Below are 14,495 nucleotides of genomic sequence, written 5' to 3'. Positions count from 1 at the left end.
ACCATGGAAGCAGAAGAAAGGTACATAGATTCTACTATGTGTATAACTGTCCTGCTAAACAGTTTATGATTTGGCCTAGGAGAATCCAGTGTCAGGCACTCAGTAAATTCTCAATAAATGATAGCTATCAACATAATCATTCCTATAGCAAACAGATAAAGTTTAAGGACAGATTCTTCTACTGATATACTCATTTTACAGAAGAAGAAACTAAAATGTATTTTTTTAATTTTTTACTACATGCTGCTGTTAAGTCACGTTAGTCGTGTCCGACTCTGTGTGATCCCATAGACGGCAGCCCACCAGGCTCCCCCATCCCTGGGACTCTGCAGGCAAGAACACTGGAGTGAGTTGCCATTTCCTTCTCTAATGCATGAAAGTGAAGAGTGAAAGTGAAGTCATTCAGTCATGTCAGACCCTCAGGGACCCCATGGACTGCAGCCTTCCAGGCTCCTCCGTCCATGGGATTTTCCAGGCAAGAATACTGGAGTGGGGTGCCATTGCCTTCTCTGTTTTTACTACATAGGTGGACTCAAAATTAGAATTAGGGAACCACCTTCAAAAGCCTCCTAAGGACCACTTCATAGCCCTAGGGTTTTAGAATGATACCCACTTGAACTAAGTATGCGCAGACCCTTGTGAAATTTGACCAGGTAAGTCTACCACTGGGGATGTCAACCAGGAGTACCTAACCCACTTATATAATTAGTTCTCTTCTGGTAATATGGAAATGAATACAGCTAAGCCAAACAAGAGAATCTTTTATTTATATGAAAGTTCATCTGTTGGATAAAGTGTATTTTGACAACTCTTAAAGGTAAAAGTTGTTAATTTCTTTGTTTTCCATTCTTTTTTATTCCTACTTTGTCATTGCTGTGAACATTATGGGAGTCCAGCTAAAAGGGGAAGAAAAAGAGGAGAAATTTATAGGTGGTGGGGACCACCAGTAGAGATTTTTTACTGAGTTTCTGAAGATACTTGGTATTGAGTCTATAGAGGGGCTTATAATCAACTTCTGTCATCCTTACGATTCTCACAGACTCGCTGGACAAAAGATGTGGAAAATACTGGGAAGAAACCTTGAGAGAAGCTCTTTCAAGTGTGACATATCGGTGGTCATGTGTATTAATGGTCAAATCAGTGCTTGAGACGGGTCTATCATTCCACTCCTTCTTTTCTAGGAATTTCAGCAGTGTTTCTTTCCTCTCGTATACTCTTTATGTCTTATCCTGAATTCTATGTCAGGGGGAGAGGAAGACTAAGGCACAGTTAATTAGTAGCTTTACTTAGGGTAGATAAGCCAAGATTTTCCTTTAATTTTCTTAACATTTTCTCTCCTATTGCAAGTAATTTATGTTTCAATTAATATGGACAGATTAGAGAAAGAAAGAGGAATAAATCATTGTTCTTAGATCAAGTAAATACAGAAGACATAGGATATTTTTCAAGCAGTGTTTTAAAGCTGTCAGACATAGTAAGGGTGTAACAAGTGTTGACTTTTCAAATAGGAGTTTGAGCAATTACAGCTGCCATTTGGGGTGGGGATATGATAAGATAAGACTTAAATATTGGAAAGTATTTTCAAAGCATTCTATATTCATAGTCTCAAAATATGTAATGCAAGCCACTTATCCATGACACTGAAAAAAATTTTCCTACTTTATTTGGGAAGGTGGATCCTAAATAGTTGTGTTATGCTGCAAAGGTTCTATTCATGGTAGTTTTAAGGTCATTGGGGGCAGAAACAATATCATCTGCTTCATGCTTTGAGCATATAGGGAGTTCTTAGTGAACAATTGTTTATTGATTCAATCCATAATAAAAGGCAAATAAGAACAGCAAGAAAAAAAAAACAAAATGCTCAGATGTACTTCTTGTCCTATTGCCAAAGTCATGTTTAGTCATCAGTCTTCTATTCAGTGTTTGTGAAGAACAGGTATGCTTTCTCCCACATGCACCCCACATTCCTATCACAACAAAGTATCAGCAATATTATTAATGGCAGTGACTATCATTTAGAGAGTACATTCAAATGACAAGAACTTAATTTTCTCTAGTCTTTGCATTCATCTACAAAACAGAAATAATTCCCTTTTGTATAGCTAATAAAACACATAAAATGAGCTACCTTGTAAGGTCGTACAGCTAGAGAAGCAGTGCTGTATAGTATTTAAGCACATGGACTGTAGCATCATATACTCACTCATTCCAAATCCAACTACTGCATCGTTTTTTCACCTCTCTAAGTTATTTCTTTTTGCTACAAAGTGATGACTAGAATCATATCATTCCCATTGGATTGTTGTGAAGATTGAATAAGATACTCAATGGAAAGAGTTTAGCAAAGAGTTTGGGGCATATGGGGTACACGCATACACATAATCCTGACTTTCCGATCATGTTGTTGTTGTTGTTTAGTTGCTAAGACATGCCCAACTCTTTGTGACCCCGTGGACTGTAGCCCGCCAGGCTCCTCTGTCCATGGGACTATCCTGGCAGGAATACTAGAGTGGGTTGCCATTCCCTTCTTCAGGGGATCTTCCCTACCTAGGGATCAAACCCAAGTCTCCTGCATTACAGGCAGATTCTTTACCACTAAACCACCAGGGAAGCCCAATCATGCTGGTTCTTAGAAATGCATGCTTCCCATAATTACTATGATCATAAGTAATCTCTAATCACTTCTATGTTTTTGCTAATTTATCTGTTTTTCACCATCCAGCTAGTATTTCTTTTTCTGGAACACAGTATGAACAAAGATAATTATGTTCTTGTTTATCCTTCAAGTCTAAGGATAATTTCATCAAAAATCATCCCCAAAGAATCCAGGATATAGTTCTCTCATACTATTTACTCTGTGTTTTATGGTACTTATTACCTATCTATGTCCCCCACTAGATTGTGAGAGCTCAAAAATAAGAACTAGGTCATTCTTACTCAATATCTCTCAACACCCAAAACAAGGCCTGAGTGATGGAACAGACTCAACAAAATGTTGGAAGGATGGGTAAATGGAGGCATGGATGCATGGAGGAAATGACTCAGCCACCAACGCTGCCATGGGTGCATTCCAAACTGGAAGGTAGGCATTGAGTGAAAAGAAAAATTGGAGATTCAAGAAACACATTACCATGCCTGCATTTATCTGGGTTCCTTCCCATGGGGTAAAATACAAACTTATTTTGTCTATGAAAGACAATGTGTAAGTATAAAAAAATTCAGAATCTTTCCTTCCTATAATCCCAAGTCTATGGGAGCCTAAGTTTATCTCAAAGCAGGGACACTATACTGCTCCTAACACTGCAGTAATACGTGGCATCACTATCTGTAGATCATCCAGAGGCCCTGAGAGAACAGTGCTCCTAGGCAGTGCCTCTCAAACTTTAGGTGAGGTTAAAATGCAGACTCTTGAAAAAGAACAGATATATGTATATGTAGAACAGAATCACTTTGCTGTATACCTGAAACTAACACAGCATTGTAAATCGCCTATACTCCAATATAAATCACTTATATTCTAATATAAAATATAAATTAAACTTATAAAAAGGCAGATTCAGGTTGAATGGTTCTGGGAATGTATAGTTTTTATTAGGTTTTACTCTGGGAGAAAATTTCACAAAAATTGTGGGCAGTGTTCAAAAACCCAAAAAATCACAGTGAGGCATTTTATTCTAGGGCAACCAACTCCAGTATTTTTGCCTGGAGAATCCCCATAAACAGAGGAACCTATCAGGCTACAGTCCCTGGAGTCGCAAAGAGTCAGACATGACTGAATGGCACATTAGAAAGATGCGGGAAGCTTCTAAAAACACAGTGGAGACCAGTGGTCATCTTTACTCCCCCCACATCAATCGATCAGAATTTGGGAAGATTTCTTCCGTGAGATTCCGTTACAAAGCTGTGAGAACCAGGGTTCTACCTACCAGTCCACCAGCACCACTCAAGGGGCTGATCCAAATTTCTGATTCAGTCTGCAAACTGTTGCATCTGCGACAAGATAAGTACCCAAACAGAGTAAGAGTTTAGAAACTTCTACAGCAACGTGACAAATTAAGTTTACGTCTACTGAATCTAGCAATAAAATAGATGAATTCGTTTAAAACAAAAAGCTGACTTCCAAAGAAACATTTTGATTACCCTGCCTCAAAGAGGCATTCTGAATAAACACCCATCTCTGGTATGGAGGATTGCCCGGACCCTTCTCTAAGCTGTTACTTCTCAAAGCTGAAACATGGAGGCCAATAATTGCTGGGGCAAATTACTTGGAGACCTGGGTACAACAGGGTTAATAAACAGGACTGTGGTAGGTGGGGTTACAAACCAGGAACACATGCCCTCCAAGTTAGATAGCTTTCTTTAATTGCTCTGAAAACAAACACACTCTCACATAACACGGAAGGTGAGAGCTGAATGAAGTTTTCTGGGTAATGGCTTGAAATGTTTTCCTTATGAGAAGTGGTGTTGAGTTACAGTGTGCAGACCGAGAACTGGGAGGAGAGAAGCCGCAGCCCCAGCCGGGCCCCCACCTTTCCTGGGGCTTGTAGGAAGGTGGACATGGGCTCATGGAGATGAGATGAGTGATCTGTTGAACTGTCTGGTGGCTGGAATCGACTGCTCCCAGAGTGACCAAAGGGCAGTATCGAGCAGGGCTTCACCAGGGGCCAGCTGAGCAGGCACGGATGCTCTGCTGTGAAATGCCACGCAGGCAGAGACTGACAAGCCGTAGGAGCTGAGCTCTCCCCTTGGACGGCTGCTTCCTGCTGTGTTCACGGGAGGGGGGCGCTTTCTGGCAACTTGGCTGCTGCAGCTACTGCTACTGCTACTACTTCAGCTCCCTCTCCACTCAAGGTAAGCAGGCTCAGAGGGAGGGCAGGCTGCAAGGGAAGCCTTTGTACCATGAACAAGATCCGAAAGTTTTTCCGAGGAAGTGGGCGAGTCCTGGCATTTATATTTGCAGCTTCTGTCATCTGGCTGCTCTTTGACATGGCAGCTCTCCGCCTCTCATTCAGTGAGATCAACACTCAGATCCTGAAGGAAGACATTGTTCGGAGGGAGCGGGTAGGGTTCAGAGTTCAGTCAGACCAGGTGAAGAGCCTTGACAGCAGCAGGACAGAGATGAAGCCCCCATGGAAGGGACACGGGAAGGGCGTGTGGGGCAAAGAGAACTTTAGGAAGACTGAGGAGAGTAAGCTCAAGGTCGAGGATGATTTGGACCAAACCCAGAAGGAAAGAAAAGTACAGAACGCCCCGGGAAGAGGCAAGGTTGCGCCTTTGTGGCATCCTGCATATAGGCAGACTCACCCAGTGACTTTTACCAAGTGGAAGACAGAGGGGCGAGACATCCGACCTGCAGTTTCCTCTCACCCCATGACACCAAAGCAAATGACAGCTCAGGGGCTTGAGAAAACTCCATTCATTGCAGCAAGGGGAACTCCACTGGCCAAAATATCTGTGCACACAGGACCTGTCGGTATAAACAAGCAGGGCCCGAAGAGCCATGGTCTCAACAGTGACATATCAAAGCAAGCAGCTGAGAGGTACCCCACTGTGACTACCAGTCTTAGTAATGACAGATTAAAGCAGAGGTACCAGGCAGGAGTAAATGAAAGAAACTATCCTGCCAGCCCACCAGTGCCAAGACCCAGGGAAGCCATAGCCTTAAATAAAACTGAGACTCCGAGCAAAGAACTGAATGCAAATAGACACAAAGCCAATAAGAACCTTACCTTTTCCAAGTTCATTGCCAATTCAGATCGCTTAAAGAAGCCATCTATTAATGAGATACAGTGGGGAGGCTTGCTGAAGGATGACAGAGCCAAGGTGGCTGGTGGGAAGAAACTCAATTTGTCTGAAAGCCATGTAGTAATTATAACCAAGGAGGAGGAGCTAAAGACAGACACCAGAGAGGTCCCCAATTCCAACACCAAAACTACATCTACTATAGTATTGGGCAAAAGCCAAGAGAAACGCATTGGCATGAAGAACAATGAGGCATCTTTCTCTTCACTTGCTCTACAGAGAGCAGCAGTGTCTCAAGCCAATCAAGCCTTAACTGAGGGACAGGAGTTAGGAAAGATCAACTTAACTGCCAAGACCCGGCCTGCACAACTCAACCAAAGTCAGACAAAAGCCCTTTCACCTGAAGATGGCAGAATGCACCGTGTGTTAAGAATTGATGCGACACTTTCTCCAAGGGACCCCAAAGCTCCAGGTCAGTTTGGACGTCCAGTAGTTGTTCCGCACGGAAAGGAGAAGGAGGTGGAAAGAAGATGGAAAGAAGGAAATTTCAATGTCTACCTCAGTGATTTGATCCCAGTGGACAGAGCCATTGAAGACACAAGACCTGCTGGGTAAGATCCATTTCTCTTCTCTTTCCTCAGCCCCAGGTATTTTGGGTCTTATACAGAAAAGATTTATTTCTAGATACTTCTGTGTGATTTTTGGTTGCCTAGAGAATTAGAGAAATTGTAATCACTAGGCAGAGTTCAGATAGTCTACCATCCTCCCAAAGAAAAGTTCTGCCATCAGCAGACCCGATGAACTCTCTTTATTCCTTAACTTCTCTGAGACTTTGGCCCTCATCCCCATTAGCTCATGGTTCTCTTCCCTTTTCTTTAATAGGTATTGAAAACCTACTAAAATGATGAGATGAGCTCAATTCCTAATAAGATGTATATGAACAGTAGAGCTTAAAATGTAATTTCATTAAAACAGTGACAATGAAGTGAATTCTCAATTTTGGAACTTTTTATTACCAGCAAGTTTGTCAGGAGTCTATTTGGAAAAGGAGCATGGGGAAGGAGGCTTCTAGGCCTCTCTGGAATCATATTTTTAGCAGCAGAATTCTGCCTAATTGTGAGTAATGATTATCATAATAGCAAGTGAAGAAGTGACTCTACTCCCTAGAATTTAATAGCCTTTAGAGATGAGGATGGTAGATAGCTCAGGAGCTCAGTGATGCAGGAATAATAATGTTGGAAAAAGTCAATCAGCTAATAAGTAGCAAACACCTGCAAGACACACAAGAATATATTTTATATTTCTAGAGCTTCACTATCTATGAAGCAACTGCATACAAATCACATGAACTTCATAAGAGCCCTACAAAGGAGGTGGCACATATTATGGGTTCAAATGAGCAAATGAGAACACTCAGGAACTATGTCGCTTTCCCAAGGTAACTGAGCTCTACCACTGCCCAATGAGTCTTCATGAACCAGGTTTTAAAGAATTAAATTCCTATAACTAAAAGGTAGATCACAGAACCTGATCTGATTCAAACATAGTTGGTTCCTGGCTCTTTTCGGCTCACTCATAAATGAAGGTATGAGCCATATGTTGTAGCCACATGTTTAGTTCCCATTAATTGTTAATACAGCTTCATACATGCCTTGATATTCGATTCCTGAGCCAAACAAGGTTTGCCAAGAAGTTGAAATTAGGGAGTGTCAAGATTCAGACTTACAATATGTAGTATGTAAATAATGCCCTTGTTTGGCCTATGTAAAAGTAAACAACTCTTCTTTGTGATCTGGATATCAGTCTTACTAGGAAGAAGGCTGGAGAAGGAAATGGCAACCCACTCCAGTGTTCTTGCCTGGAGAATCCCATGGATGGAGAAGCCTGGTAGGCTGCAATCCATGGGGTCGCACAGAGTCGGACATGACTGAAGCGACTTAGCAGCAGCAGCAGCAGCAGGAAGAAGGCAGTTAGAGATGTGCCTGTATTCATACTGGTAAGAAGGGCCTCGTCACTGTGATGTTAATCATTTTCAGCTCTTAGCCATTGACAGACGTCTATCGGCCATGCATTAATCACCTGTTTAGAATAAACACTCTGCCATTCATGTTCCTCTCCCTGGTGAAACTCACAACCTTGAGGAGAACACAAATAAACCTAACATCCCAAAATAAAAATAAAGAAACTGAGGCCCTGGGAGGCTGTATTGTGTTCATAGAGCTAGTAATTATAGAGAATGATTAAAATACATGCTCAAAATTATGTTGTGCTATTAATCGCCCATCTCTTGCTAATTACTACAACAAAAAATCCCCCAAATTATGTTGGACCAGCTCTGATCTGAAATCCTGTATATCACATGTCAAATATATCACATATATTTATGATACACTATATCACTATACTGGGGTTTCGCATGTGGCACAGTGATAAAGAATCTGCCTGCCAATGCAGGAGACACAGAAAAGGCAGGTTTGATCCCTAGGTCAGGAAGTTCCCTGGAGTAGGAAATGGCTACCCACTCCAGGATTCCTGCCTGGGAAATCTCATGGACAGAAGAGCCTGGTGGGCTACAGTCCATGGGGCCCCAAAGAGTCAGACACAACTGAGCAACTGAATACACACACATATCACTAAATTACTACATATATACATTTATATGGCATATTCAAATATGCCAGTATACAGCATATACTATATATGCCACTATGAATGGCATATTACTATACATACCCTATGTAGCATATACTATATGGCCATATACTACCCATGACAACTTTCAATACAAAATGCCAGGAGTAAAGTAGCTTTATTTTAATATCCCTTCTGTGGTCTGGCAGACTGCTATGGAGCTTGGGGGAAAAAAATCAGACACTGCACAGAAGTCCAGGCTTCAGTTACAAACCAGAGAAAGGGCAATTGTATGAGAGCCAAAGCAAGCAATAATGATGTTATCGTCCATGTGATTTATTGGAAGCTCAATGGCTTCCAGTGCTCGTTATTTTCTAAAATTTGATCTCTGGAAGCTAAGGGTTGCTGCCCAGGAAAGTCACAGTCAGGCTGTCTTTTCTGAAGGAGGCTGTCCCAACTGTAGGAGAAAGTGACACGTGTGCTTGAGAGCATGAGTCAGACAGCGTGTGGCCAGGGCCCCTCCCTCTTATCACACAACCTACCTTGGCTAAATATAGGTGCCCCTAGCAAGCTGCCTATCTGATGCTCTACTCTCCCAACAGGACGGAGGTGACAGTTTAACCAACAGGGATGCTATGTACAGAGCCCCTTTTGTGCCATTCTTACAGGAAAGAGAATAGATTATTTTTCTTTTCTTTTATCCAAACACTGACTACAAGTATGTGAAAATTATGTATTCAAATGGATAAAGGTTGGAAGGAAATACATTTGGTGTTGGTGAAAAGGTTGGTGAAAAACATTTGATTCTTCAGCTTGGCATGATTTAAAGTTGTCTTATGTTGATTTTATTTTTTTCCAGCTTTGCTCAAAAGGTATATGAGATGCTTATAAGTACACACTTACAAGATTTTTTGAGATAATAATTTTTAAAAGTCTGCATGGGGGAAATGCTATATAATATAGTAAGAATATATGTATATGTATGTGAAAGAGAGGGGGGAGAAGAGAAAAGAAAGAAGCCAGAAAGAAAAACACCAATACAGCATACTAATGCATATATATGGAATTTAGAAAGATGGTAACAATAGCCCTGTATACGAGACAGCAAAAGAGACACTGATGTATAGAACAGTCTTTTGGACTCTGTGGTAGAGGGAGAGGGTGGGATGATTTGGGAGAATTGCATTGAAATATGTATAATATCATATATGAAACAAGTCGCCAGTCCAGGTTCGATGCACGATACTGGATGCTTGGGGCTGGTGCACTGAGACGACCCATAGGGATGGTATGGGGAGGGAGGAGGGAGGAGGGTTCAGGATGGGGAACACATGTATACCTGTGGCGGATTCATTTTGATATATGGCAAAACCAATACAATATTGTAAAGTTAAAAAATAAAATTAAATTAAAAAAAAAGAAAGAAATCTCTAAGAATGCAGAAGAACTGGGCTTAAAATTAGTTGTAGTAACAATCCACTGAACCCTTTAAAGTTTAAGAGATCTGGGGACTATCTCCCTTACTGCTTCTTTCATTTCCTCCAAATCTGTGTCATAACTGGCTATTGAATATACATTGAATCAAAACAAGGATTAAAAATCATAGGTTTGCTAGTATGTTTGTTTCGATTTAGTTCCCCCCTGGTAAAGATAATAAGTAGTTACTAGTTCTTAAGAATGATGATTTAACTGATATGCTAGGATGAGGGTAACATGGAGAAGAAGAGAGAAGCAGGATTTCTAGGACAACGTCTCCTGCTCTTGTTCTAAAACCAGACTCTTTAAAACCTGCTCTTCCCTCCTTTTCTCCTGAGTCCCAAAGAACCATTCTAAGGTGTTGAGATGCAGTAGTGGCCTTTTTCAAAAGCACAAACCCCTTTCTGTCATCAGCGTTATTTTACTGTCCTTTTTAGTGCCACCCAGATTTCTACCCCTTGCCCTGTGGCTATCACTTATGGTGTGTGCCGGTCTCTCCAATGTGGGCCTTTAGCATAAGGATAGTTAGTCTCATGATCTTTTTCTACACATCAAGTTCATTACTACCCACTGATGTTTTTCTTAACTGGTCCCTTCCCACAGCTTCCTACTATCCTCACCTTGTAGTCTTCACCCCCAAACATCTTAACCTGACATTGCTTACCATCTAACTGTATCTCACTTCCACCTGTACCATGATTTGACTTAACCTCTGTACTTCAGTGACCCTTAATGCTCTTGTTGTTACTAAAACACTCCTTACTATGTGCTGTTCACTAACCAGAGCCTTGAGAATCTGTTTCACCTTGTCAGTGAAATTCAAAGCTTCAGGAAGAAACTCTGTCATTTACTTCATTTTGTATCCCCTTAGCACAGAGCACCAGTGGTGAAGAATCCGCCTGCCATTGCAGGAGATGGGGGTTTGATCCGTACGTTGGGAAGATCCCCTGGAGGAGGAAATGGAAATGCACTCCAGTGTTCTTGCCTGGGAAATCCCATGGACAGAAGGAACCTGGAGGGCTCCATCCATGGGATCTCAAAAGAGTCAGACATGACTGAGTGACTAAACAACAGAACTGAGCACAGGGTAGGGCACTCAAAAGATTCACGTTTATGCAATATGGTTTTAAAGACAAGTTTCTCTTAAATGATTTTTGAAAATTGACACTATTTTTTTAAAAAAATGAATGACAGATACCTATTCAAATTAGGTTGTGAGAAGTCACTTTACAAATTAGTAATAATGACTTAATAGTAACTTCCTAAATTTTCATTTTGGATATATAGAATATGTTAGTGTCTTGTTTAAGGTAAATATGTCCTCTTCTAACACTATGATCTATTCATTAAGTCATGTTTATTCACTAATTCATATTTCTGTTGTTGTTTGTCATGCATTTTAATGTTTTGATTTTCAATAGATGAAAATCTCCTTGCTTCATTCATAAGAAAGTTTTCTGCCCATAAGTAAAATGCAATTTCATTTTTGCCTAGAATTTTTGCCTATAAAATATGCTTCAAATAAAATACTTTTTTGACAGTCATTCCACATTTCCATATTTAACCCTTTCTTTATAAAAAGATAATCCTTGCAGTTCCTAGTCGTATTGAAGCTTGGTTTAGCCAGCAATAATCAATACACCCACACAAGATTTACTAAGATAGAGTCTTGCCTACTGGAAATGCAAGCCAGTTCTCCTTAGAGAGGTCTGTCCTGTGGCCTGCAGCTAGAGGGAAGATGAAACTCCAAAAAGGAACCTATTTTAAGAGTGCACTTCCTGAATCTGCATTTAGAGAAAAATGACTCAAGGACACGTTTGCTGCCAGCATTTAGTTTTTTAGAGGACAGTAAGAATTACAGCGTGCTCCTCCAGCGCTGCTGCGTCGTCATGATGTTAGTTCATTGTTTAATTTAATGCTTTGCTTTTCCTACAGTATTCTGGCAAGCCCCTCTATAAAGCAATTAAAATGGGTCTATTCTCTTAGCCTAGAGCTGGGACTGTCAACCAATAATTTGATTCCTTCCTACACAGCTAAAGAGAGTTTTCTTTTGGCACATATGAAAAGCAAAAGATAGCACCATGCATTTGCCACAAACCAGTCTAATTCACTGAGGGAAAAGAAGAACCTTTCTAGATCCTTAGTTTCTATCTGCCCTGTTCTTCCAATCCTAGTAAGGTCCAAAACCACAACTAATGAACTGCTGGAGGAGGAGCTGGAAGAGAGAAAATAGACTGATTCCAGAGCTCTCCATACTTCAGGCTTCTAGATGTGTGTATCAGGCTGAAAGAAAAAGAAACTGAACAGTGAGATGAAGCTCAATCTCTTAGTTTTACATTGGATTAATATTTCAGTTGGTGAAATGAGATAGCTTTTGTGATTTCAGTGACTGGAAAAGCTATGACATCTCCCTAAGAAACCAAACAAGGGCAGAGGGGGAGAAAATCTCAGAAGATGGATTTTAATAGGTTGTTTCCTGCTTTTTCTTCTATAACTGTACACAAAGCAATGTTGCGTGTTGCTTCTGAATTGTGTGTGTGTGTACACATTCATGCACATTTGTGTGTTTGTGTGTGTTAGAGGGCAGTGTGCCATTTCACTAAAAAGCTGTATCTGAAAGCTGGAAATACACAGCAGAATTTGTTTAAAAGGTGCAAGATAGACCATAACAAAACAAAGGGTAAATGTGGCCAAAAGATGACTATAGAGTTTTTGATGTTTTTAGTTATCACACTCTCCTCACAATTGGGGTGATAAGGAGAGAAATGATCAGAAGGTATAAAACACACTTCCGCTACTGACTTGAAGAGAAAAAAACAGGTAAGAAATGACTAATTAATGTAAAACTGAGAAATGGTAAAACAAATCAATGACTTTGTCTCCTAAATACAGCCAAAGACCTAGAAATATTTATGGGAGAAAGGAATTGGTAAATGTAGAAATTTGAACCTGCGTACACTTCTTGGTACAGACCTCATCCAAGGCCCAGTTTAACCATCGTAAAATAATTCATCAAATTCTTACAGTGATATTGCAGTGAGTACTCTTGTCCCATAAAATAGCTTTCTTTTGGGCTGTTCTGGGTGAACCATTCAGAGCAGAGTTTCCTAAGAAGAGAACAGTTTTAGGTCAAGGCTCAGAAAATTGGGGAAAAGTAGCAATATTTAGAAGCTCTGTTTTGTTGTTTGCTTTCAGAAGGAAGGGAGCATTTTAGAATCTCCTCTATGTTTAAAAAAAAAAAACAATCTATATTTTTCTACACTAAAATACCTTCTAAATCGGCCCCACTTCTAAAACATTTGTGTATGGATATGTGTGAGAAGGAGCTATAGAGAGAGAAGCAGAGTATTCACAAAGGGCTTTACTACTTGCCTTCTCATTTGTTCCTTAAACCCATCCCTCAAGACAGGTACTGTCACCATCCCAGCTTCACCGAAAGAGAAGCTGAGACTTAGAGAGGAGGCTGAGGTCTCAGATGGCAGTTGGTAAGGTGGTTGGCACAGTTCATTCTATTCCACATCTGTTTGCTCACTGCTTGTCATAACCTGGGCAGCTGGGACCTTTTATCTTCCATGTACATCATCTTACCTGATCCTTAAAACAGCCATACCAGATTGATAAAGTGATACAGATGAGCAAACAAAGCACATAGAAAGGTAACTTGCCCAGGGACTCACAGCTCATGCATGGCAAGGTTGGGATCCAACCCTTAGTCTTCCTCACTCAGCAGTAATTCTATACCCCAGGCTGGCTCTCACATAGACACCTGCTCTGCCCTCATGGCAACCATCCTATCTCCACCTCTCCCGAGATTGTCCAGGTCTCTCTCAATAAGGGATCTCTCCCTTGCTGAGCCTCACCAAAATGGTGCCTATTATGCTCCATGTAGTGATTGTGTGTGTATGCATTTGTGTGTTTTATATGTGTGTGTTTATTCTAACCAATCCTCACAGTCACACTATGAAAGACATACTTTCGTATGTGATTTACAGGTCAGAAAAGTGAGACTCTGAAAGAATAAATGATAAATCTGCTGTCCCAGCAAACTAAGAGCAGATTCGCAGTTCAAAAGAAAGTTTTCTGTCCAATTCTAACACTCTTTCCATTGGATACAGCTCCTCTCTCCTTTGTTTCCCTATAATCATATGACTTGAGCAGAAATTAAAACAGCTGTCTTCCTTATACTCGGGAGGGAGTGGGGAATAGAGTCAGAGGTATTTGAGGAGAATTAGTTTTGCACATCAGTTATCTTGTCAGGGAGAAAATTTATAGGAAATCATCTTCTATTCAGCATTAAGCAAAGATGATTCTTTAAAACTGCCCAACAACCACAGCTTAGCAGTGAACAAATATCTCTGAGCTCCTTTCTACTCTGCCATCTCACATCTGAGCATAGATCCTGCCTTCAAGGCAAATAGAACAAAATGTTCCTTGGAAATAGAGTGAACTACTCAGGCAAGGATGAGAAAGGCTGAGCCTGGCCTGAGAGAGGGCACAAGTGTTTGAGCTGCAAACTGAAGGGAGTTAAAGACATAGGGGGAGGGGGTAAAAAGAGTGATCCATTGAGAAACAGGGAAATCTGACCTGAGATGGGGGAGAGCAGAGAGGGTGGATATGAGACCATAGAAATAAGCATGAGTCCAGAC

The 14,495-nt window shown here is 40.8% G+C and overlaps 1 protein-coding gene and 1 long non-coding RNA gene across 3 annotated transcripts in view; one reads left to right on the top strand and one right to left on the bottom strand.

Annotated features, from left to right (window-relative positions):
- Positions 1-438: 438 nt before the first annotated feature.
- LOC132342967 (uncharacterized) lies at positions 439-13,948 on the bottom strand. The gene is made up of 3 exons (XR_009491577.1): positions 12,874-13,948; positions 3,927-3,990; positions 439-896 (listed from the first exon to the last, which is right to left on the bottom strand). It is a non-coding gene; the product is annotated as an uncharacterized lncRNA (long non-coding RNA).
- The window catches only part of GALNT5 (polypeptide N-acetylgalactosaminyltransferase 5), a 44,685-nt gene continuing 34,370 nt past the window's right edge, over positions 4,181-14,495 (top strand). The window contains exon 1 of one of the 2 annotated variants that reach the window (XM_010801966.4): positions 4,181-6,353. In XM_010801966.4, coding sequence (XP_010800268.1) covers positions 4,900-6,353 — 1,454 coding nt within the window. In that variant the 5' untranslated portion in view covers positions 4,181-4,899. The remainder of the gene's footprint in view (positions 6,354-14,495) is intronic. The other variant, NM_001143859.1, reaches the window with a different exon arrangement.

This window comes from Bos taurus, chromosome 2 (genome assembly GCF_002263795.3).
Source record: "Bos taurus isolate L1 Dominette 01449 registration number 42190680 breed Hereford chromosome 2, ARS-UCD2.0, whole genome shotgun sequence".
Classification (NCBI taxonomy): Eukaryota; Metazoa; Chordata; class Mammalia; order Artiodactyla; family Bovidae; genus Bos; species Bos taurus.
This window is presented reverse-complemented; position numbering and strand designations above follow the sequence as displayed.